The sequence below is a fragment of the Rhinichthys klamathensis genome, unplaced genomic scaffold (assembly GCF_029890125.1).
Source record: "Rhinichthys klamathensis goyatoka isolate OS25496 unplaced genomic scaffold, OSU_Roscu_1.1 h1tg000278l_1, whole genome shotgun sequence".
In the NCBI taxonomy this organism is placed as follows: domain Eukaryota; kingdom Metazoa; phylum Chordata; class Actinopteri; order Cypriniformes; family Leuciscidae; genus Rhinichthys; species Rhinichthys klamathensis.
Genome location: NW_026606797.1, coordinates 293091 through 318755, shown reverse-complemented (window position 1 = coordinate 318755; position 25665 = coordinate 293091). Strand labels below are relative to the sequence as shown.

Below are 25665 nucleotides of genomic sequence, written 5' to 3'. Positions count from 1 at the left end.
GTGTGTAAACAATTTGATATCTTTTTGTAAATCCGCACTTCCCCTGGCAAAATGTGATGATGTGAGTCTTTTGTTTATGTTTTGTTTATGTTATTAAAACACCCGCAATGTTGGAAACTGCACAATGTATTATTTTTATAATGGAGATGAACGTTCCTGTAAACTGTGCAATTGTTGAATAATTTTAATTTTTTTAAATTGTGGTGTTGTTAATCTGTAATATGCGAAATGCTTCATTCACCGTTCATTCACAAGCAAAAATGGCTTAAGTCTCCTTTACACTTTCCTCCTTTTCTTGCTGGATTTAACTCTTTTATTTCATCCCTTAGACTTATAAATAACAAAAAGAGTGAAAAATGTTTGATGCATTATGACGACTTATTCAATATTATTTAACCGTATTATTGTGCTTTTCTTCTCTTTTCATCTTTTTATCTTTTCTTTTCTTTTCAGAGTAATTATATATTTTGATGTACGCAAATCCAGGATATGTTGTTGCTATTGTTCATTGATAGAGATACAACCATGTTTCATTTCCCTGATCATACATGTTCTGCAATTTTTAAAAAAACGAGTTATGGCATGTAGGCCTTCTGTAAACTATTAAATGTTAGTTAATGAATGAATATTGTATTTTTATTTTTTAATTCGTGAATGTCGTGTCATGAAAGTTTCATTTTTGTGTGTTCTTGAGCGTCAATAAAAACGTGTAACAAAATAAAAGCCCTCTGCATTCTCACCGGTTCTCACTTGTCAATAGATTGTATTGTTGTATTCATCACTTTATCTGTTTATCCGCACCTTTATTCTTAGCTCAAGTACCCGTGATGGTTATATATCTGTTTACACAAATGGCTCGACTTAATTATTATTATTTATGAATTTGTATTTTATCAGAATAATTCATTTTAAATTCCATTCGATTTCTATTATTTTTAGTTCAAGCTAAATATAATTGTTTAAAATATGGGTTTAACACTCTACGGTTCATTAGTTAACATTATTTAATGTACTAATTAACATGAACTAACAATGAGCTATACATTTGGTACAGTATTTATTAATCTTTGTTAATGTTAGTTAATAAAAATACAGCTGTTAATTGTTTGTTCATGTTAGTTCACAGTGCATATTAACAACCTTTGACTATAATAACGTAATGTTGAAATTAATATACTAAGATTAATAAATGCTGAAGAAGTATTGTTCATTCTTAGTTCGTGTTAACTAAGGTAGTATTGTAAAGTGTTACCAAAAATATGTTTGCAGTTATATGCGATTTTGCAAGGTTCTGGAGAGAGTCGAAAACGAGTGTCAAAATAAAAGTCCGCATTTTGTCCAGTGATCGATCAGTTTCACTTCACGAGTTTGTGAGAAATAATATTCGCCCCTAATCTCTAGTGTAAGCTGTCCTCTACTTTATTTGAAGAAGCTAAGCGCAAACACTAGTTGTTTTTGTGTGAGGAGGGAGCGGTCGCGCGAGCGTGGAAGAGGGCGTGACGCGTTATGACGTGGCGCGCTGGATCAGCCGAACTCTCCACTGTGTAGATCAATAGATCCGTGTCGCTCTTGGCGCTTTCAAAACAACATTGTTTGTCAGAAATGGAGGTAAATTCGTGCAACATCCAAGTGCTCCTGCAGGCAGCCGAATACCTGGAGCGGAAGGAGAGAGGTATTAGTCGCGTTATTTCCTCCTCAGGTTGTTTGCATTGAAACCGAAGCCGTTTTCGGACAGTCTGCTGCTGTTTGTGTGTTTTTATACACCTTCGTTAATATTTGCACTAATTAATTCTTCGTGTAGGTGTTGGGAGTGTTTCCTTCGTTGCACATGTTTATTTTGTGTGTTTGTAGAGTGGTAAAAAGAGCTTTTATTGCTGATATTATTGTGTTTGGCTCTGTGACCTACATTTCAGTTCTGTATTGTACACAATAAGGCGCGAAATCGTCACGTATTTGAAAATGTAGCAGCGCTGCCGTTATTCCAAAGCGAGTTACAGTGTATCAGCAGCACACGTCATGTGTAACGGATACAGATCACAGAATGGAACGCGGTGATTTCAAAATTATGTCAAGTAGTTCGATGGCGCCAAAATCAGAAAGCGCTCTCTCTCACACACACACACACAGCTGATTTGATGAGATGCTGACATACAGCAGACTCCTACTGTCTCTAGATTTATAATCAGGCAAATGTCCGATGTCAGTGTAAATGTCTAAAATAGCTTGTATTTAAGGATCTTGCACGAAGGGAAGTATGCTGGGCTCATGTTATGTATTGTATATTTCCAGAGGCTGAGCACGGTTATGCCTCAGTGCTTCCATTCTACAGCAAAGGAGACTCAGATAAGAGAAAAAAGCAGAAATCAAAGAGCCTTTCACCCGGGAACAGCAGGTGAGTGTGTGAGGTGCACACACACAGGCATGATGCCTGCTCTCTTGGCCATTGTGCAAGTTTATTGACCATTTATTTAATTTTATGCAAATATTTAATTTGATTGCACTCCGATCCTTCACTTTTGCTATTTTATGTGAATGCATGATTGATAGTTGCTTCCGTTTAGTTCACCCAATAAGGACTCCTGTTGTGTCCCAGATGAAGCCCTATATTTATAGTCAACTTCTTTACTTTATGATTTCCAGTGTGAACATGTCTCTATTACACTACAAAACACAGCAAGTGCATAAGTACAGTCAAACCAAACATTATTCAGACACCAGATATCATTTGTGTGCCGGACACTATAGTTCATTTATGTAAGTGAGGAGAGCAGAATAAAGTAAACTGTGTCATATTACACCCATAAACTCTTCATACAGTGACTACCAGTGACATTTATAAACATTTGGGACCAATAATTGTGTTTTGCTGAAGTGTGTTTTCTGTAATTGCTAATGCTCTTTTTACACACACACTGAACAACATGAAGCATTGCTTGGTCACTGGTTGAGCTAAACTGGTATTCTCTAATTGTGTAGTTAAATTGAACAGCTGACAGATATTCAACATAACTCATGTGTGAGAGTCTAACAGAAGGACGGACAAAACCAGTCAAATATCCACTGATCTGAGAACTCTGAGTTCTGCTCATGTTTATCACCATTTTCTAAACTATAGCGAATAAACTGATACTGTGAGAAATGCTGAAGATGTGTGTTGGTTTGACTGTACATGAATTGTGACGCATTTTGAAATTTGTTCCAAATGTTCATTTTTGGGGTTAATAGTACGGTAGTAATTGCACAGATCCTATAAAAAAAATAAATGTCTGATACCCTGAATATGAACAACTATTATGGCAAAATAAAGCTATTTGTTTCTGTTTCAGGTCTGTTCACAACGAGTTGGAGAAACACAGGTAACCAGCGTTTTACTCTCGCGATCGCACTGTTGTGTTGAGCTGTAATGCAGTCACAGACATCCGTGTGTGTGACAACGCTTTCATGCCACCGGTCATTAAACGGCTCATATTGAGTAACACACTTTACCCAGTTAATTTGCTTTTATGCACCAATTAAAAAGCGTGAAGCTCTGAAATGTGTACTGTGGTCTGGAGTGCTCGAACACTGAGTATCAGGTGTGTGTGTGTGTGTGTGTAGGAGAGCTCAGCTGAGACACTGCCTGGATCAGCTGAAGGAGCAGGTTCCTCTGTCCTCTGATTCTGCGAGGAACACAACCCTTAACCTGCTCAGACAAGCTCAGCTGCACATCAAGGTGAGCCGGTTCACCCACACATGCCTCTGAACCCCGTCTCTCTCTTCATCCAACACTGAGTGAGTTAAACTGCAGTTCCTCCACTGGCCACTAGAGGCCGGCTGCTGAAGAGAGTCAATCCCATAAACCCCCATGTTAAAATGACCAACTTTACAGCAGAAAAACACATGTTTACCGTCTGGTGCAAAAAGTGGTTTTGGTCTATATGGCTAATTTTGGCCTTCATGAAAACTGTGAGGGGGTGAATATTTTTAATAACTCATCCGTTTAAATTATATTAAACCTTAAAGTTGTGCATAATTAAGGGCGTGGCCACTTGAGTGACAGGTGGATTGCTCTGATGTCACTACTAGCCGTTTGTCTGCTAGTGTTAGCGTCACGTCACCTCAGCACATTTTCTATTATTAGGCCCCGCCCACTTTAGGCTTCAATCAGAAACACTACGGGTGACGTCACGGTCACACACACACTACGCACATTTATACAGTCTCTGGTTCAAACGCAGAGAACATCAACACATACAGATTATTCGTATGTCAGAGAACCAATATTTATTCAGTGTTAACTTCTGTTTTCATGTCATAATAATAAAAACATGTTTTTGATATATTTATTTTAATATGTTTTTATAACAGCTGAAGCAATAATATGCAAAATGCATTGACACAGTCTAATGTTTTCAAATGGAGCACATGAATAAATGACACGGGAGTTTATCATCTTTGCATAACATAATTTGTTTTAAACTACAGTTTGTTGGGCAAAAGAGTAAAGACGCCTAAATCACAGGAATAAATACATATTGTCAGGAAAGTATCAAACAAAACAGTGAATTCATTATACAATTCCAAATTGGCATGTTATCAGAAACATTAATGTTGTGGTGGTCTAGTCTTTTAATGTTTTAGAGTGAGAAGATATACATATCTGACAGCAAATAATGTTATTTTATACGCAAAATGTATAGTACCGCAATCACTCACAGAGATATCACATTTCCACATAGCTTTAAGTGCATAAATGACCATGAATAGTGAAATAAATAATAAATGTTATTACAATTTAGTGACTTAGACGAGTGGATCTTGTTGAACGTGCTGGAGCAGAGACTAATGAGCCACAGAGAGAGCTGAGTTAACAGTGTGTGTTCACACCAAGTGCACATGGCACCGGTGTCTGGTGGAGGCAGATAAGATGACAGAAGAAACCTGTCTGATAACAGTGCGAGGCGGGGCTGTTTGCTTTCGACATGCCTTTACCCATCACATATCAGCTCAGAGAGGCGTTTATTTTAAACAAATGTCATCAAATATTCAAAAAAGTTGAAATAAAGCACCAAACGGGTATTTAATAATGAGAATAAAGGGTTTATTGTGTAGGTGTAGGGACGGCTTTAAGGACAGGGACTAGAAATGTACTAATAAGGCGGCATCCATTTATGATTTCAATAATTTTATAAACTGAACATGTTGTTGCATACTGTTTTACAATATACTTGTGCAGAGAGTGGCAGATACTATTTGCACCTCATAGTATAAATGGCATCTTACTACTATTTACACTGCTACTTTTACTGTGTAAATAAATATAATTTGTTTAGCCACTGCCTTATAGTCCCCCTGTAGTCAATAATTGTATCCCTTAAACTCATCTTTCATCACCAAAATGAAATATTTTAATGTTTTTTCCTTGAATAAATGTCTTCATGCCTTAAAATATCTTGAATGTAACTCGACACCCGTGCCTCATTTAGTATGTGCGGTTCTATGAATATGCAAATGAGCCCCGCCTCCACTCACTCAGCTACTACATATCAAGCATTTAAGGAGCACATCTCATTTGAGCATGCATGGCTGTGTGTGTATTATTAAATGAATTAAGCAAAGCAAGTTACTGTACCTAATGTGCCCTAATGGAGGTCATGTGTCTCCCACATGATATCGGACAAACAACATTAAACAAGTATATAGTTATAACAAGCAACAGAAGTGGTTTCAGACCTGATTGATGGATTAGAGAGATGTGGTGTACGGGGCGACAGCAGAGGTCTGAGTGTGTGTGTGTGTGTGTGTGTGCAGAAGCTGCAGGAGCAGGACGAGCGCTCGGAGCTGCTGAAGGGGCGTCTGCGCTGGGAGCAGAGAGAGTTACGCCTGCGCCTGGAGAAACTGCAGGGCGGATCCGAGCGCATGAGGAACGACAGCCTGGGCTCCACCGTGTCCTCGGAGAGATCCGACTCGGAGAGAGGTGACCATCACACACACACACACACACACCTAGGGTCATGCATGAGCTTTCAGGGTCACGTGTTTATTATTCAGGGCGGCAGATTTAACACGGAAATGTGTTGTGATCAATTATAGAAAATATGACACGATAAAATTAAGGCTGTAAATATAAGTGTTCATACAAGGTGCTTAAAGTGCTTGATAACCCTTGAAAACAGGCATATTTCTGAAAAACACAATAGACTATATTAGAAAGTAGAGTTTAATTTGATTTATGAAAAAATATTTTCTCACCTGTCTGATAATATAGTGCTATTTCACATATTGATTATATAATTAAGTATATAATACATCTTTCATTCTTCAGATCAATCATATATTCAAGGGAGAAAAAATCAGTTTGAATAAGAATAACGATATCTTTGTCATAGTGTCCTTTTAATGGTTAAAGTTACTACAACGATTGCATGCGCTGCACTTTATTTGTACCATTTTGTTTTATTAATATATATTTATTTATCTATTTACCTTTTTTTTTTTTTTGAAAGATAATAAAGATATTGTTTGATAAGTGAGATCTCTGATTGTATTCCTTGAAACCCAAAAAAGTAGTGCTTAAAGTCCTCGAGTCTTGTGATTTCATTTAACTGTATCTGTACGAACCCTGATATTCTGACCTGTGCGTCTTACAATGCCTGATCAAGCCTGATCAAAATATGAGGGCAAAAAATGTCTCCGTATAGGGTTTTGCCTTATATTTATCATGATATAGTTTAGCATTATCACACTAGAGTGCTGTTTTTGACAGATTTGCATAATTGTAAATGTGATATTGATTTATTCAATAGTTCAATAAACCAGAAGTTAATATTGTTACATTTTAAACACAATATTGGCTGTTTTTGCTGCATTTCGCCACTTAAAAGGGTGAACAGAGCTGTCGTGCGTCACACAGCGGTGTTTCGCGGCTAAATTAATCCAGGGTTCTTAACGAATCGAGTGAGTCAATGATTCAGTGACTTCTGACAGTTGGTTCGTTCCGGAATGAATCAGCTGTTTGAATGAATCAGCTGTTTGAATGAATCTAGTGAGTTAATTATTCAGTCACTTCTAACAGTTGGTTTGTTCAGGAATGAATCAGCTGTTTGAATAAATCAGCTGTTTGAATGAATCAGCTGTTTGAATGAATCGAGTGAGTCAATGATTCAGTCACTTCTAACAGTTGGTTTGTTCAGGAATGAATCAGCTGTTTGAATGAATCAGCTGTTTGAATGAATCGAGTGAGTCAATGATTCAGTGACTTCTGACAGTTGGTTTGTTCAGGAATGAATCGGCTGTTTGAATGAACCGAGTGAGTCAATGATTCAGTGACTTCTGACAGTTGGTTTGTTCAGGAATGAATCAGCTGTTTGAGTGAATCGAGTTAGTCAATGATTCAGTGACTTTTGACAGTTGGTTTGTTCAGGAATGAATCAGCTGTTTGAATGAATCGAGTTAGTCAATGATTCAGTGACTTCTGACAGCTGGTTTGTTCAGGAATGAATCAGCTGTTTGAATGAATCGAGTTAGTCAATGATTCAGTGACTTCTGACTGTTGGTTTGTTCCAGAATGAATCGGCTGTTTGAATGAATCGAGTTAGTCAATGATTCAGTGACTTCTGACAGTTGGTTTGTTCCAGAATGAATCGGCTGTTTGAACGAATCGAGTTAGTCAATGATTCAGTGACTTCTGACAGCTGGTTTGTTCCAGAATGAATCAGCTGTTTGAATGAATCGAGTTAGTCAATGATTCAGTGACTTCTGACAGTTGGTTTGTTCCAGAATGAATCGGCTGTTTGAACGAATCGAGTTAGTCAATGATTCAGTGACTTCTGACAGTTGGTTTGTTCAGGAATGAATCAGCTGTTTGAATGAATCAGCTGTTTGAATGAATCGAGTGAGTCAATGATTCAGTGACTTCTGACAGTTGGTTTGTTCAGGAATGAATCGGCTGTTTGAATGAACCGAGTGAGTCAATGATTCAGTGACTTCTGACAGTTGGTTTGTTCAGGAATGAATCAGCTGTTTGAGTGAATCGAGTTAGTCAATGATTCAGTGACTTTTGACAGTTGGTTTGTTCAGGAATGAATCAGCTGTTTGAATGAATCGAGTTAGTCAATGATTCAGTGACTTCTGACTGTTGGTTTGTTCCAGAATGAATCGGCTGTTTGAATGAATCGAGTTAGTCAATGATTCAGTGACTTCTGACAGTTGGTTTGTTCCAGAATGAATCGGCTGTTTGAACGAATCGAGTTAGTCAATGATTCAGTGACTTCTGACAGTTGGTTTGTTCCAGAATGAATCGGCTGTTTGAACGAATCGAGTTAGTCAATGATTCAGTGACTTCTGACAGTTGGTTTGTTCCAGAATGAATCGGCTGTTTGAACGAATCGAGTTAGTCAATGATTCAGTGACTTCTGACAGCTGGTTTGTTCCAGAATGAATCGGCTGTTTGAATGAATCGAGTTAGTCAATGATTCAGTGACTTCTGACAGTTGGTTTGTTCCAGAATGAATCAGCTGTTTGAATGAATCGAGTTAGTCAATGATTCAGTGACTTCTGACAGTTGGTTTGTTCCAGAATGAATCGGCTGTTTGAACGAATCGAGTTAGTCAATGATTCAGTGACTTCTGACAGTTGGTTTGTTCCAGAATGAATCGGCTGTTTGAACGAATCGAGTTAGTCAATGATTCAGTGACTTCTGACAGCTGGTTTGTTCCAGAATGAATCGGCTGTTTGAATGAATCGAGTTAGTCAATGATTCAGTGACTTCTGACAGTTGGTTTGTTCCAGAATGAATCAGCTGTTTGAATGAATCGAGTTAGTCAATGATTCAGTGACTTCTGACAGTCGGTTTGTTCCAGAATGAATCGGCTGTTTGAACGAATCGAGTTAGTCAATGATTCAGTGACTTCTGACAGTTGGTTTGTTCCAGAATGAATCGGCTGTTTGAATGAATCGAGTTAGTCAATGATTCAGTCACTTCTGACAGTTGGTTTGTTCCAGAATGAATCAGCTGTTTGAATGAATCGAGTTAGTCAATGATTCAGTGACTTCTGACAGTTGGTTTGTTCCAGAATGAATCAGCTGTTTGAATGAATCGAGTTAGTCAATGATTCAGTGACTTCTGACAGTTGGTTTGTTCCAGAATGAATCAGCTGTTTGAATGAATCGAGTTAGTCAATGATTCAGTGACTTCTGACAGTTGGTTTGTTCCAGAATGAATCGGCTGTTTGAACGAATCGAGTTAAGTCAATGATTCAGTGACTTCTGACAGTTGGTTTGTTCCAGAATGAATCAGCTGTTTGAATGAATCAGCTGTTTGAATGAATCGATTGAGTCAATGATTCAGTGACTTCTGACAGTTGGTTTGTTCCAGAATGAATCAGCTGTTTGAATGAATCGAGTTAGTCAATGATTCAGTGACTTCTGACAGTTGGTTTGTTCCAGAATGAATCGGCTGTTTGAACGAATCGAGTTAAGTCAATGATTCAGTGACTTCTGACAGTTGGTTTGTTCCAGAATGAATCAGCTGTTTGAATGAATCAGCTGTTTGAATGAATCGATTGAGTCAATGATTCAGTGACTTCTGACAGTTGGTTTGTTCAGGAATGAATCAGCTGTTTGAATGAATCGATTGAGTCAATGATTCAGTGACTTCTGACAGTTGGTTTGTTCAGGAATGAATCAGCTGTTTGAGTGAATCGATTTAGTCAATGATTCAGTGACTTCTGACAGTTGGTTTGTTCAGGAATGAATCGGCTGTTTGAATGAATCGAGTGAGTCAATGATTCAGTGACTTCTGACAGTTGGTTTGTTCAGGAATGAATCAGCTGTTTGAATGAATCGATTGAGTCAATGATTCAGTGACTTCTGACAGTTGGTTTGTTCAGGAATGAATCAGCTGTTTGAGTGAATCGATTTAGTCAATGATTCAGTGACTTCTGACAGTTGGTTTGTTCAGGAATGAATCGGCTGTTTGAATGAATCGAGTGAGTCAATGATTCAGTGACTTCTGACAGTTGGTTCGTTCCGGAATGAATCGGTTGAGTGAATGATTCAATGACTCATTGTCATATGTTACTTTGAGTGTTTCCCGCGTGAGGTACTTGTGATGTTCGTTGCCATGACGTTCACACGCGCCCAAAACTACTATCTAGCAAACACTCCTGGTAACTGACTGAGAGGACGTGTTGAAGACCAGAATATCTATCAGCTCCTAAAGTTTTAGTGTGTTTTGTTCTCAAGCCTACTGTAGTGTGTAACACTGATCTGGTGTGTGTGTTTGCAGAGGACGTGGAGATAGACGTGGAGAGTATGGTGTGGACGCTGGAGTGTGACGGTCTGGTGTCGTCTCACACCGGAGTGGACCACAGTTACTCTTCATCTGACCACAGCTGGTTATGACTGATGCTCATCTTCTTCATCATCTTCATCACAGAACAGCCTTGTGTTCCTGACACTGAACACATCAGCAGACGCCTGAGCACGACTGGAATATACTGTGCTCTGTATGCGACACACACTCGAGATCGCAGCGCTGATGACCAGCTCCTCTGAGTGATGTCACTCTGACTCTTCTTCTTCTGTCCGGCGTCGGCGTTCACACCCGCTTGCACTTACATGTTTCAACACCCGGCTTATTTAACCCTGAGTTTTGATACGTTGCACAAAGCATACGCATGAGCACTTGCGATGTCTCTTTAGATGTGTGTGTTGTTCCTAATGTGTGAGATTGCAGATTATGTCAACGCATTTGATCAAACTGTTACTTTCTAATTGAAAAATGAATAATAATTGGGGGAGGCTAATTAATGCTGCGATTCAGAAGGAAATAATGCTTTCTTTTGCAACAGTGCGTTTGATTTTCTTTTCTTCCGCGAGTGTGTTATTGGGTGAGGGTTCAGGTGAGTTATAATAATCCGCTATCCGTGTCATCTTGGCGTTTCTTGGTTTGGTCCTGTGCTTTGGTTCACTCTGGTGAACTGAAGTTGGTGCTGTTCACACACATCAACAAGCTATTATGTTGAACCCTACAGAAACAGAAAACAGTGAAGTGTTTTTAAGTCTTTATACTATTATTTTTTTTACATTTGTATAGTGGATTTTCATCATTTTCCCTCTGAGATGTGTTAGTCTGCTCATGATTTTAGTAACCACAATTCAGTATGTTGGTAGTCTCGACAAAATACACCGGCTGTATTCATGAACTGTTCAGTATATGCTCTTATCAGTCATTTATGCAAACTATTATGAACATGCCTTTTGTTTAAGATGTACAGTAATTGTGCTAATGTACACAGATGTACAGTTCTGAACACCAAAAGCCTTATGAATGATTCGTATGTCATTGGACCAGGAACACCTTTGTATTTATGTCTCTCCTTGTACTCATATGTAGCATTTTATTCTTTTTTACCAACATAAGCATTTTGTACAAATAAATATTTTATGTATTTAATTTGACTTGTGGTTTTTGTATGTGTTATGCATTTGAAACTGTAAACTTGATTGTGACACGTTAGACTAGTTAAACAGCCTCGTATTCAAACCGGCCGGGAACATATTAATCTTTGAAATATTCATCATTTCTGAGGAAAATGAGCGCGCTGATGCCAAAGTTGCCAATTCTTGTATTTTGTTGTTATGGAATATTGCATGTTATTATAAATAATTTGCACACGTTATCTTAATGTGTCCTTGTTACAGTGTAATTATACATTTAAGTATGGAGTAATATTAATTACTACGTGTTATTAGTTGCATATTATTATGCAGAATTTATAGTTACTATAGTGACCAGTGTTGGGAGTAACAAATTATTAATAACTTGAGTAATTATGTAATCAGATTACCTTTAAGTAATTAGTAAAGTAACACGTTACTTTTAAATTTACTACAAAATGTTACTTTTTTAAATAAGTAACTTTGTTTCCCATGTAATAACGGCCAGCTCTATTGTTTCCTCTTGTTGAGAGTAATATGATGGGGATTGTAGGTGCAATGTAAGCATGCATTTAATCGTATCATTTACTCAAAACCGATTTAGTATTACTAGAAATGAATAAAAACTGTGAAATGCAAACTCGGATTATTTCGCAAACCTGCAATAATTAAATGCTAAATAACACTGTGTATTTAATCTGACTTCATAAACCAGTCTTTAAAGTCCCCCTCTAGTCAATGATTGTATCCCTTAAAACTCACCAAAATGACCAAATGAATGTAACTCGACACCCTTGCCTCGTTGAGTATGCGCGGTTCTATGAATATGCAAATGAGCCCCGCCTCCACTCACTCCCTCAGCTCAGAGATCCACTGGTTGACGATCACACGTTGATCTGATTGGTTACAAGGTCGTTTGTGACGTCAGAAACACCAGCGATTTCAAACCGTGTTTTTGAGACTGTCTTTGGTTCACTGCAGTTTTAAGCAGAAAATACTCAGCAATGCTGTCGACTTATGAACTTACACATGGTGTGTCTTAAAGCATATTAAAAACACCACATAGACACATAAACAACATTAAAAGCTGGATTTACACCACAGGGGGACTTTAATCCTGACCTTTGATGATCCAATTCAACCATACGAATAAGGAAAAATTACTTTAAACATCACATTGTTTGCTGTTTTTATTGCTTATTATTTAAGTGTTATTGTTTTTTATTTTACGGTAAACAAAGCTTTTGAAATCAGTTTCAAAGTGCAAGTTTTTGAAAACGTCTCTGATGAGGGGGGCGGGGCTATAACCTGTCACTCACATGAGATCAGCCAATAGCAAACCACAACTGTCCAATCAACTCCCCACAGACACAATCAAGCCCCGCCCACATGTGTTCTTGTTCCTGAAGCGATTCACTCGATAAACGACACAATAGAGGAGAAAAGACCAGCACAAGTCTTAGTGTTACAAACACTGGCATTGATTCATAACGATAGTGATCACAGTGCAAAGGAAATCACAAATAAGAGAACAATATGTCAGATATATAGAAAATATTTATTGGTGACAACGGTTGAACACAAACAATTGTTAAGAGTTATAAAACATTATATAAGCTACCTCTCCTTTGCATTAAATGCATTTCTTGTTTCTAACACTCGACATCTGGCCTTCTGAGACAACTTTCACAAGCCCTAATTATTCATTATTTTCACAATAATTCCCTTGTAATGGCGCCGGCAATGACTGCTGGAACCGTGGACCGTCAATCATAGAACTTCAATTTGAAGCAGCAAATCACATTGAGTGAATATGAAGATTCAAGGAGACAATGATGGAAGTACAACAAAATCAGAAAAAATTAATTTAGCAATCAAAACAATGCAAAGTCTCATGTAAAATCTGACTTGATGAAGCAGGAGGAGGATGTTGCCGCATTAAACCGAGTTCACTGGAGGGTTTCAGGCGAAGAGCACATTGGTTTCACTAAATCCACACTGAGATCCAGAGGCAAATGTGTGGGAATGACACGAGCCGTCAGCGCTGGAAGAGCCGTGTGTTTCTTCATCATACATACTGCTTCTTCTGCGCTTGAGACGCTAGATCCTTAGCCTTCACTTTAGCCGCGAGCGCAGTCTCACGAGCCTTCACTGTCGCGGTCTCTGCTAGCGTCCGTGTGGGAGCGTCACCTGCAGGAGAGCCAGATCCAACACTTAAAGCATTCCTTCACAATTAACATTTACTGATGATTTACTCGCCCCCACGTTGTCTAGGATGTTCATGTCTTTCTTTCTGCAGTGGAAAAGAAATGAAGGTTTTTGAGGAACACACTCCAGATGTTTCTCCATATAGTGTCTTCAATGGGGTCCAACGGGTCGAAGGTCCAGATGTGAGTTTCAGTGCAGCTTCAAAGTCTCGACACGATCCAGCCGAGGAATAAGAGTCTGATCTAGACAAACCAGCCGACATTTATAACAAAATACACATTTATATACTTTTATCCACTAATGCTGGTCTTGCACTCGCTGTGATGCGACACACATTACGCAATCAGGGTGAAAGGTCAAGCGTGTTCCGGTTTATAAATGAAGGGAAGGGCGAAAAACACTCAATTTCTCCTCCAACTTCATAATCGTCCGACATTGTTTCACCTTCTATTTTTTTGTAAATGGCGTTTGACTTAGTCTTTGCAGGTTGGCTCTGTAAACACTGGGTCTGTTCTTACACCTACGTCACGCTTGACCTTTCACCCTGATCACGTAATGTGTGTCGCATCCATAGACTGTAAAAAATATGGACAAAGCGTCTGTGACGTCACCCATAGACTTTCTGAAGAACGGTTTTGAGGCTGTTTATGGGGGGTATGGGCGGTGCCATCTTGGAAAATCTTACGATATTTCAAATACAAATGTTCAGAAAGGATACAGAGGTGGTGTGATGTGTTGTGTCAGATCATGGCCGAGACGTCAAATTTTCAGGAATTTTCAAATTTTCAGGAATTCCACTCGGCGCAACTCGTTATCAGCTGTCAATCACGCGCTTATTTGTCATACATTTTATATCTAAATACGGTCTAAACTACCGAGTTAGAAAAAAATTCACCCCCCTCACAGTTGTCAGGCACTCGGGACCTATCCTAAAATACAATAAAAGTCCATGGGACCAACATGTAAACATATAAATTTATGCTGTGAAAACGGACATTTTAACATGCGGTCTATGGATATTTGCTCCCTTTTGGGACCTCCCTCTAGCGGATTTTCGATGTATTGCAGTTTTTCGCACTTCCGGGTAGGCTTCATTTTTCAGATTAGAATGTTGCCGCTTGGTCGCATCACAGCGAGTGCAAGACCAGCATTAGTGGATAAAAGTATATAAATGTGTATTGTGTTATAAATGTCGGCTGGTTTGTCTAGATCAGACTCTTATTCCTCGGCTGGATCGTGTCGAGACTCTGAAGCTGCACTGAAACTCACATCTGGACCTTCGACCCGTTGGACCCCATTGAAGACACTATATGGAGAAACACCTGGAGTGTGTTCCTCAAAAACCTTCATTTCTTCTCGACTGCAGAAAGAAACACATGAACATCTTCTTGGATGAGTAAATCATCAGGAGATTTGAACTGCTCCTTTAAACCGCTACTGTACACTTGGACTCTGGCTGGCATCTTACCCTGCATCTTGGCCAGGATGAACTCAAAGCCTTTCATGGTCTTGGTAACGTTGCTCTTAAACCGGGCAAGTCCGAATTCCTGAAAATGGGATAAAGATGGAAACACTCTGAATAGACTGAGTGAGACAAGTGGACTGCACACTAAACACCACACGTGAACATCCATCCAGACTGAAGAAACTTACTCAAACGCATGTTACTAAATATTTCTATCTCAAATAAATGCTGTTCTTTTGAAATTTCTAATCAAAGAATCCTGAATTTTTTTTATCATGATTTCTTTGATGATAATAATAAATGTAAATAAATAAATAAAATCTTCTCTGAGATGAGCACACACTGACCTGAACCGCTTTAGAGAGGCCGTACAGTCTGGAGGAAACCCAGGCCTCTCTCTCGATCTCAGTCCAGCTGCTGTTCTCAGGGTTCACCTTATACACACACCGTTCCTGCACGCTCTACACACACACAACAATTATTAGTCAAAAATTAGCATTTATTAGTCTTTTTTATATATCGGATAATGAAACCCCGTCAGAGAAGAGTCTTTAGAGAGGACATGTTCTGCTTTTGTTCATCTGTGTTTAGTGTGTGATGTTGCTGTGTGATCATGAGAAAGCTCCAGTTCTCCTCTATATCAGTGTCAGTGTTCCTGAACTCCTGAAACGCCTCCATTGTAGTCTTGAGTTTCTTCCGGGAACGAACACGTCACAATATTCCTCATTATAATAATTCATAAGCAGAATAAAGGGGCGGGGCCTGGTTGAGTTAGTCAGTAGTGTGTTAAACTGGTGGTTATGGAAAGGGGCGGGACATTCCCAAACACACTCGAAGCGCTCGACCAATCACAACACACTGCTCCAGCCGACCAATCAGAGCACAGTGTGCTTTCAGAAGGAGGGGCTTCATAGAGACAGGAAGTGAACAGAGCGTTACTGACAGACTGGGAAGAGAGGAGCCGCAACAATGGAGAATATGAGGAGAATAATCAACATTCAAGCAGGAAAACCTGTTCTAGTAGAGCCTGAAACTACAGCAAGAGTTTGTAAAAAGCATCACAGGTCCTCTTTAAAGGGGTCATATAATGGTACATGCACTTTTACAAGTTGATTGTACTGAAATGTGTGTTGGCAGTGTCTGTACACAACCATCATGATAAAAATCCATCCAGTGTTTTTGTTTTAATCTCCTTATATGTTTTCCCCTGCCTCAAATCAAGCCGTTCGACCGTGTGACGTCACAGAAGCCCCTCCCGCGATTGTTGATTGACAGCAGCGTTTCAACCCAGACCCGCCCTCGCTTGTGAGAGCTGTCAATCATAGTCTGCGCGGATCGGCGCGGTCATTGTTGATATGCTGGAGCACTGTCTATGAGCAGAATGGCTCTAAGCGATTGTGGTGTTCTGTTCTTGGGTGTAATAACGAACACAGTCATTTTAATGTTCCTGAATCCGAACCGCTGAAGACGCAGTGGCTGAGTTTGTTTTCGAAGGGAATATTCCCCACGAGCAATGTTAATGCGTTCATGTTTGCGCGAATCATTTCTCACCAGACTGCTTTATAAACGAGGGTCATTATAAAGCTGGATTTGCTAAGAAGCTGCTCATGAATAAAGGATCGGTACCAGATATTCGTGTTCCTGCTGAACCTCCAGAACAACTGAAGTGAGTGTAACGTTTTATTAACCTTTATATTAATATTTATATCTTTGCCAATCGCTTGCACGCTTCACAATGAATGCGTCTAAGGTTTACACTCAGGGTACATTACGGCATGTTTTCTATGTACGACGTTCTCAATATAATTCATAATCCCACGTTTATAATGAACAACGCGTTATGGTTATTGTGTTACAAACGTGTACACACAGAACAGAGAGGCGGGGTCAGCAAAGCTCATGATCATTTAAAGTCATATGCACTGAAACGGCGTGCTGAAAACAGCTGTTTTTGACCAGGTAAAATAACTGTTTTCTTACAATACTAATGAGAATTTTTAATTAAAGTATATTACAAACTTTTAATTTAGACCCTAAAGAATCATATTAGCTTGTACAAAAATGGCATAATATGACCCCTTTAAAGCAGCTCTCGGCCACTGTCAGCTCATGTTGTTTTTCAACATGTCATATTTCAAATATTTCCACCCCGATTCTTATTTTTTTCATCGATTCAAATGTTTTATTTAATAAACTCTTATTTATTCTACTGTAATGCAGTAATGAAAATCTAGACACAATGTTTATCTTATTTAAAATGATCAGCTATAATTAATCAGTTTTTGTTCCATTTCAGAAATAAAAAGGGGAAATTAAGTGTACAACATATTAAAAATAGGCTTCATTGTGTTTTGTGTAAAATCTGAACTGAAGGTGTGTTATCAGACGTGTTGTGGAGCAGCTGTGTGTGTGTGTGTGTGTGAGAGAGAGACGGCGCACCATCACTCGAGCGTGGCTGATGTTCCAGGTGAGGGTGGTCATGGTCCGGCCCTGAGGATCCACCACTGAGTCCTCGATGATGTAGGCCTTCTGGGCCATGTGTGCGGGCAGAAACCTCTCCGCCCAGCGAGGAGCCCGGCTGGTTTTGGTCAAGAGACGTCTGGACATCAGGCAGTTGTCTGGAGTGACTTCCCGAAATATGATGTCTTCCGTTAAAACATGATTACTGGCGAATAAAAAAAACAAAATTAAGTTAAATATACAAATGAATATGAATATGTGTTGTAACAGCACCTGTAAGGGTTGGGGTATAACAATATATAATAGCATGATGAATATGTGTTGTAACAGCACCTGTAAGGGCTGGGGTATAATAATATATAATAGCATGATGAATATGTGTTGTAACAGCACCTGTAAGGGTTAGGGTATAATAATATATAATAGCATGATGAATATGTGATGTAACAGCACCTGTAAGGGTTGGGGTATAATAATAAATAATAGCATGATGAATATGTGTTGTAACAGCACCTGTAAGGGTTGGGGTATAATAATATATAATAGCATGATGAATATGTGTTGTAACAGCACCTGTAAGGGTTGGGGTATAATAATATATAATAGCATGATGAATATGTGTTGTAACAGCACCTGTAAGGGTTGGGGTATAATAATATATAATAGCATGATGAATATGTGTTGTAACAGCACCTGTAAGGGTTGGGGTATAATAATATATAATAGCATGATGAATATGTGTTGTAACAGCACCTGTAAGGGTTGGGGTATAATAATATATAATAGCATGATGAATGTGTGTTGTAACAGCACCTGTAAGGGTTGGGGTATAATAATAAATAATAGCATGATGAATATGTGTTGTAACAGCACCTGTAAGGGTTGGGGTATAATAATATATAATAGCATGATGAATATGTGTTGTAACAGCACCTGTAAGGGTTGGGGTATAATAATATATAATAGCATGATGAATATGTGTTGTAACAGCACCTGTAAGGGTTGGGGTATAATAATATATAATAGCATGATGAATATGTGTTGTAACAGCACCTGTAAGGGTTGGGGTATAATAATATATAATAGCATGATGAATATGTGTTGTAACAGCACCTGTAAGGGCTGGGGTATAATAATATATAATAGCATGATGAATGTGTGTTGTAACAGCACCTGTAAGGGTTGGGGTATAATAATATATAATAGCATGATGAATATGTGTTGTAACAGCACCTGTAAGGGTTGGGGTATAATAATATATAATAGCATGATGAATATGTGTTGTAACAGCACCTGTAAGGGTTGGGGTATAATAATATATAATAGCATGATGAATATGTGTTGTAACAGCACCTGTAAGGGTTAGGGTATAATAATATATAATAGCATGATGAATATGTGTTGTAACAGCACCTGTAAGGGTTGGGGTATAATAATATATAATAGCATGATGAATGTGTGTTGTAACAGCACCTGTAAGGGTTGGGGTATAATAATATATAATAGCATGATGAATGTGTGTTGTAACAGCACCTGTAAGGGTTAGGGTATAATAATATATAATAGCATGATGAATATGTGTTGTAACAGCACCTGTAAGGGTTGGGGTATAATAATATATAATAGCATGATGAATATGTGTTGTAACAGCACCTGTAAGGGTTGGGGTATAATAATATATAATAGCATGATGAATATGTGTTGTAACAGCACCTGTAAGGGTTGGGGTATAATAATATATAATAGCATGATGAATGTGTGTTGTAACAGCACCTGTAAGGGTTAGGGTATAATAATATATAATAGCATGATGAATATGTGTTGTAACAGCACATGTAAGGGTTGGGGTATAATAATATATAATAGCATGATGAATATGTGATGTAACAGCACCTGTAAGGGTTGGGGTATAATAATATATAATAGCATGATGAATATGTGATGTAACAGCACCTGTAAGGGTTGGGGTATAATAATATATAATAGCATGATGAATATGTGTTGTAACAGCACCTGTAAGGGTTAGGGTATAATAATATATAATAGCATGATGAATATGTGTTGTAACAGCACCTGTAAGGGTTGGGGTATAATAATATATAATAGCATGATGAATATGTGTTGTAACAGCACCTGTAAGGGTTGGGGTATAATAATATATAATAGCATGATGAATGTGTGTTGTAACAGCACCTGTAAGGGTTGGGGTATAATAATATATAATAGCATGATGAACGTGTGTTGTAACAGCACCTGTAAGGGCTGGGGTATAATAATATATAATAGCATGATGAATATGTGTTGTAACAGCACCTGTAAGGGTTAGGGTATAATAATATATAATAGCATGATGAATTTGTGATGTAACAGCACCTGTAAGGGTTGGGGTATAATAATATATAATAGCATGATGAACGTGTGTTGTAACAGCACCTGTAAGGGCTGGGGTATAATAATATATAATAGCATGATGAATATGTGTTGTAACAGCACCTGTAAGGGTTAGGGTATAATAATATATAATAGCATGATGAATTTGTGATGTAACAGCACCTGTAAGGGTTGGGGTATAATAATATATAATAGCATGATGAATATGTGTTGTAACAGCACCTGTAAGGGTTGGGGTATAATAATATATAATAGCATGATGAATATGTGTTGTAACAGCACCTGTAAGGGTTGGGGTATAATAATATATAATAGCATGATGAATATGTGATGTAACAGCACCTGTAAGGGTTGGGGTATAATAATATATAATAGCATGATGAATATGTGTTGTAACAGCACCTGTAAGGGTTAGGGTATAATAATACATAATAGCATGATGAATATGTGATGTAACAGCACCTGTAAGGGTTAGGGTATAATAATACATAATAGCATGATGAATATGTGTTGTAACAGCACCTGTAAGGGTTGGGGTATAATAATATATAATAGCATGATGAATGTGTGTTGTAACAGCACCTGTAAGGGTTGGGGTATAATAATATATAATAGCATGATGAATATGTGTTGTAACAGCACCTGTAAGGGTTGGGGTATAATAATATATAATAGCATGATGAATGTGTGTTGTAACAGCACCTGTAAGGGTTGGGGTATAATAATATATAATAGCATGATGAATATGTGTTGTAACAGCACCTGTAAGGGTTGGGGTATAATAATATATAATAGCATGATGAATATGTGTTGTAACAGCACCTGTAAGGGTTGGGGTATAATAATATATAATAGCATGATGAATGTGTGTTGTAACAGCACATGTAAGGGTTGGGGTATAATAATATATAATAGCATGATGAATATGTGTTGTAACAGCACCTGTAAGGGTTGGGGTATAATAATATATAATAGCATGATGAATATGTGTTGTAACAGCACCTGTAAGGGTTGGGGTATAATAATATATAATAGCATGATGAATGTGTGTTGTAACAGCACCTGTAAGGGTTGGGGTATAATAATATATAATAGCATGATGAATATGTGTTGTAACAGCACCTGTAAGGGTTGGGGTATAATAATATATAATAGCATGATGAATGTGTGTTGTAACAGCACATGTAAGGGTTGGGGTATAATAATATATAATAGCATGATGAATATGTGTTGTAACAGCACCTGTAAGGGTTGGGGTATAATAATATATAATAGCATGATGAATGTGTGTTGTAACAGCACCTGTAAGGGTTGGGGTATAATAATATATAATAGCATGATGAATGTGTGTTGTAACAGCACCTGTAAGGGTTGGGGTATAATAATATATAATAGCATGATGAATATGTGTTGTAACAGCACCTGTAAGGGTTGGGGTATAATAATATATAATAGCATGATGAATGTGTGTTGTAACAGCACATGTAAGGGTTGGGGTATAATAATATATAATAGCATGATGAATATGTGTTGTAAAAGCACCTGTAAGGGTTGGGGTATAATAATATATAATAGAATGATGAATGTGTGTTGTAACAGCACCTGTAAGGGTTGGGGTATAATAATATATAATAGCATGATGAACGTGTGTTGTAACAGCACCTGTAAGGGCTGGGGTATAATAATATATAATAGCATGATGAACGTGTGTTGTAACAGCACCTGTAAGGGTTGGGGTATAATAATATATAATAGCATGATGAATATGTGTTGTAACAGCACCTGTAAGGGTTGGGGTATAATAATATATAATAGCATGATGAATATGTGTTGTAACAGCACCTGTAAGGGTTGGGGTATAATAATATATAATAGCATGATGAATATGTGTTGTAACAGCACCTGTAAGGGTTAGGGTATAATAATATATAATAGCATGATGAATATGTGTTGTAACAGCACCTGTAAGGGTTGGGGTATAATAATATATAATAGCATGATGAATGTGTGTTGTAACAGCACCTGTAAGGGTTGGGGTATAATAATATATAATAGCATGATGAATATGTGTTGTAACAGCACCTGTAAGGGTTGGGGTATAATAATATATAATAGCATGATGAATATGTGTTGTAACAGCACCTGTAAGGGTTGGGGTATAATAATATATAATAGCATGATGAATATGTGTTGTAACAGCACCTGTAAGGGTTAGGGTATAATAATATATAATAGCATGATGAATATGTGTTGTAACAGCACCTGTAAGGGTTGGGGTATAATAATATATAATAGCATGATGAATGTGTGTTGTAACAGCACCTGTAAGGGTTGGGGTATAATAATATATAATAGCATGATGAATATGTGTTGTAACAGCACCTGTAAGGGTTGGGGTATAATAATATATAATAGCATGATGAATGTGTGTTGTAACAGCACCTGTAAGGGTTAGGGTATAATAATATATAATAGCATGATGAATATGTGTTGTAACAGCACATGTAAGGGTTGGGGTATAACAATATATAATAGCATGATGAATATGTGATGTAACAGCACCTGTAAGGGTTGGGGTATAATAATATATAATAGCATGATGAATATGTGATGTAACAGCACCTGTAAGAGTTGGGGTATAATAATATATAATAGCATGATGAATATGTGTTGTAACAGCACCTGTAAGGGTTAGGGTATAATAATATATAATAGTATGATGAATATGTGTTGTAACAGCACCTGTAAGGGTTGGGGTATAATAATATATAATAGCATGATGAATATGTGTTGTAACAGCACCTGTAAGGGTTGGGGTATAATAATATATAATAGCATGATGAATATGTGTTGTAACAGCACCTGTAAGGGTTAGGGTATAATAATATATAATAGCATGATGAATTTGTGATGTAACAGCACCTGTAAGGGTTGGGGTATAATAATATATAATAGCATGATGAATATGTGTTGTAACAGCACCTGTAAGGGCTGGGGTATAATAATATATAATAGCATGATGAATATGTGTTGTAACAGCACCTGTAAGGGTTGGGGTATAATAATATATAATAGCATGATGAATATGTGATGTAACAGCACCTGTAAGGGTTGGGGTATAATAATATATAATAGCATGATGAATATGTGTTGTAACAGCACCTGTAAGGGTTAGGGTATAATAATACATAATAGCATGATGAATATGTGATGTAACAGCACCTGTAAGGGTTAGGGTATAATAATACATAGTAGCATGATGAATATGTGTTGTAACAGCACCTGTAAGGGTTGGGGTATAATAATATATAATAGCATGGTGAATGTGTGTTGTAACAGCACCTGTAAGGGTTAGGGTATAATAATATATAATAGCATGATGAATATGTGTTGTAACAGCACCTGTAAGGGTTGGGGTATAATAATATATAATAGCATGATGAATGTGTGCTGTAACAGCACCTGTAAGGGTTGGGGTATAATAATATATAATAGCATGATGAATATGTGTTGTAACAGCACCTGTAAGGGTTGGGGTATAATAATATATAATAGCATGATGAATGTGTGTTGTAACAGCACATGTAAGGGTTGGGGTATAATAATATATAATAGCATGATGAATATGTGTTGTAACAGCACCTGTAAGGGTTGGGGTATAATAATATATAATAGCATGATGAATGTGTGTTGTAACAGCACCTGTAAGGGTTGGGGTATAATAATATATAATAGCATGATGAATATGTGTTGTAACAGCACCTGTAAGGGTTGGGGTATAATAATATATAATAGCATGATGAATGTGTGTTGTAACAGCACCTGTAAGGGTTGGGGTATAATAATATATAATAGCATGATGAATGTGTGTTGTAACAGCACCTGTAAGGGTTGGGGTATAATAATATATAATAGCATGATGAATGTGTGTTGTAACAGCACCTGTAAGGGTTGGGGTATAATAATATATAATAGCATGATGAATGTGTGTTGTAACAGCACCTGTAAGGGTTGGGGTATCTCTGCCAGAACGCCAGAAACACTTGGTCCCAAGAACTCTTCAGAAAGCCTGTACAGCTGAAATACTTCACCATTGTTCCCGCTCAACCTGCTAAAACCTGAAACAAAGGACAAAACAGCTAATAATTGAGATCTACACGACAGGCATGCGCAAGTCTTAACTCTGGTATATGAGTGCATGTGCATAACCTGATCTATGAATGGCAGAGATACAGTATTTGACTCAAAGCTGCACACCTACACATGTCAGATGACTGACAGCTGGAGAACACGCTCTTAGCAAGCAGATCACTGATAATCTCTTCAAAAGATGAGCAGAAACCAGCTCGGGGGGTTTAAGAAGATCTAGATAAGACTTTCCTAGAACTGTTGACAGCTGACTAGATTTAACTTAATGAATCCGAGTATATGGGATTATATTAGGAAAACAGTGTTTAGAGATGATGTGCCTAAAAACCCACACAGCCATAGAAATACACACTTAAATGGACACATGGACGGCCATGAAAATCCATTAATAGACCCTTTATATTATTAGGAGTATTAGTACTCTAAAGTATCAGAGTAATAATGTAGAGTTGATTATGAGCTGTGAACCGGAAACTAGCTGAGCTCGCGGCTAACGCATGTTCACCTGTCACTCTCTTTCTGAATGGCTGTTAGTGCAACAACAACCAATGAAATTAATGTGAATGAGCACTTACCAGAGTAAACAGACTGTGTCGTTGTACGAGGTGATTTCTCTACTCCTACATTGCACAATCATTCGCGTGTCTCGTCTACACACACGACTACGTGACAGACGAGAGGAAGGTCATGGTCAGTCAGTGACGACACTTCCGGAAGACCACTGACCTCGGAGTTACGTGAAGCCCACCACAACCCTTAAATTATTAATATTACATCATGTTAACGTGGGTTATAATCAAAATACATAAGTTTTAGAAGAGTCGTTTTGTGTATAAAAGAAAAGTCTGTATGCGCTAAAATGCTACAATGGGTTTGGGACCTTTCAATATCATGCAAACCCTCTAGCGTTCGTGGGTGATTTATTTTAGAACGAAAAATATTACGTTTTGAATTTTTTAAATGTTTTGCTACATCGAATTGGTACGAAACTTCGACTTTTAGGTCACTTAATTGCCATATGAACAAAACAAAATCATAGGTATGATTATAAAAGGCAAAATGTCTTTAAAATATTCACACGTGTGATCTGAATGGGAAATAGCCTACTAATACTGAGCGATTTTTTTAGTCTATTGTATTTGATAATGTGTAATATACCCATATGCAAAACCTAATTAAATTAATTGTCTGAAAATTCTCTTATAAGCAACTTTATCTCTCCCATTAAATGGCGCCATGTTTTCCATGCACGGTACAAGTACATCATTATTTTAGAGAGAAACTCACCAAAAGTTGTTTTTTTTTTCATGTTCCAAAGGTTGTAGTGTTAGATTTTTTTTTAAATTGCTATAATTGACCTACAATTTGTTTTTATGTTCAACCGATTTGCCAGAGTCGATGTTTTACTGGTGCTGATAAAACACATATTGTTTATTGATTAAAAACTGTAATACGATTTTAGTATTTTCTCAAAGTTATAAATAAGCAACACCCTTATTTGAATGATTAACGTCAGGTTCTGCCGTGGTATTCACAGTATTTCACTGCAACATAGACAACAAAGCAGATTT

General features: G+C 37.6%; 2 protein-coding genes across 4 annotated transcripts; one reads left to right on the top strand and one right to left on the bottom strand.

Annotated features, from left to right (window-relative positions):
• Nucleotides 1–1503: 1503 nt before the first annotated feature.
• On the top strand, nt 1504–10482 carry mxd3 (MAX dimerization protein 3). The gene is made up of 6 exons (XM_056268954.1): nt 1504–1672; nt 2290–2392; nt 3327–3356; nt 3598–3712; nt 5791–5956; nt 10268–10482. Exons 1-6 carry the CDS (start codon nt 1603–1605, stop codon nt 10381–10383), a joined length of 600 nt encoding a protein of 199 aa, XP_056124929.1. The 5' UTR covers nt 1504–1602; the 3' UTR covers nt 10384–10482.
• Nucleotides 10483–13438: 2956 nt separating this feature from the next.
• prelid1a (PRELI domain containing 1a) lies at nt 13439–24792 on the bottom strand. Of its 3 annotated transcripts, none has more exons than XM_056268952.1 (6): nt 24670–24792; nt 23948–24063; nt 17534–17759; nt 15442–15555; nt 15098–15176; nt 13439–13611 (listed from the first exon to the last, which is right to left on the bottom strand). In XM_056268952.1, the coding sequence occupies exons 2-6, from the start codon at nt 24037–24039 to the stop codon at nt 13490–13492; spliced, it is 633 nt and encodes a 210-aa protein (XP_056124927.1). In that variant the 5' UTR covers nt 24040–24063; nt 24670–24792; the 3' UTR covers nt 13439–13489. The 3 variants fall into 3 exon arrangements, with proteins under 3 accessions (XP_056124927.1, XP_056124926.1, XP_056124928.1); XM_056268951.1 differs by having other exon boundaries at nt 23948–24056; XM_056268953.1 differs by having other exon boundaries at nt 23948–24053.
• Between the last annotated feature and the right edge of the window lie 873 nt (nt 24793–25665).

Coding starts and splice junctions, on each gene's coding strand:
- mxd3 (XM_056268954.1), top strand. CDS start 1,603: ATGGAGGTAAATTCGTGCAACATCCAAGTGCTCCTGCAGGCAGCCGAA. Junction 3,713..5,790: donor AAGCTCAGCTGCACATCAAG/GTGAGCCGGTTC, acceptor GTGTGTGTGCAG/AAGCTGCAGGAGCAGGACGA. Junction 5,957..10,267: donor GAGATCCGACTCGGAGAGAG/GTGACCATCACA, acceptor GTGTGTTTGCAG/AGGACGTGGAGATAGACGTG.
- prelid1a (XM_056268952.1), bottom strand. CDS start 24,039: ATGGTGAAGTATTTCAGCTGTACAGGCTTTCTGAAGAGTTCTTGGGAC. Junction 15,556..17,533: donor TCAGCCACGCTCGAGTGATG/GTGCGCCGTCTC, acceptor GTGTGTGTGTAG/AGCGTGCAGGAACGGTGTGT. Junction 15,177..15,441: donor GCCTCTCTAAAGCGGTTCAG/GTCAGTGTGTGC, acceptor TCCCATTTTCAG/GAATTCGGACTTGCCCGGTT.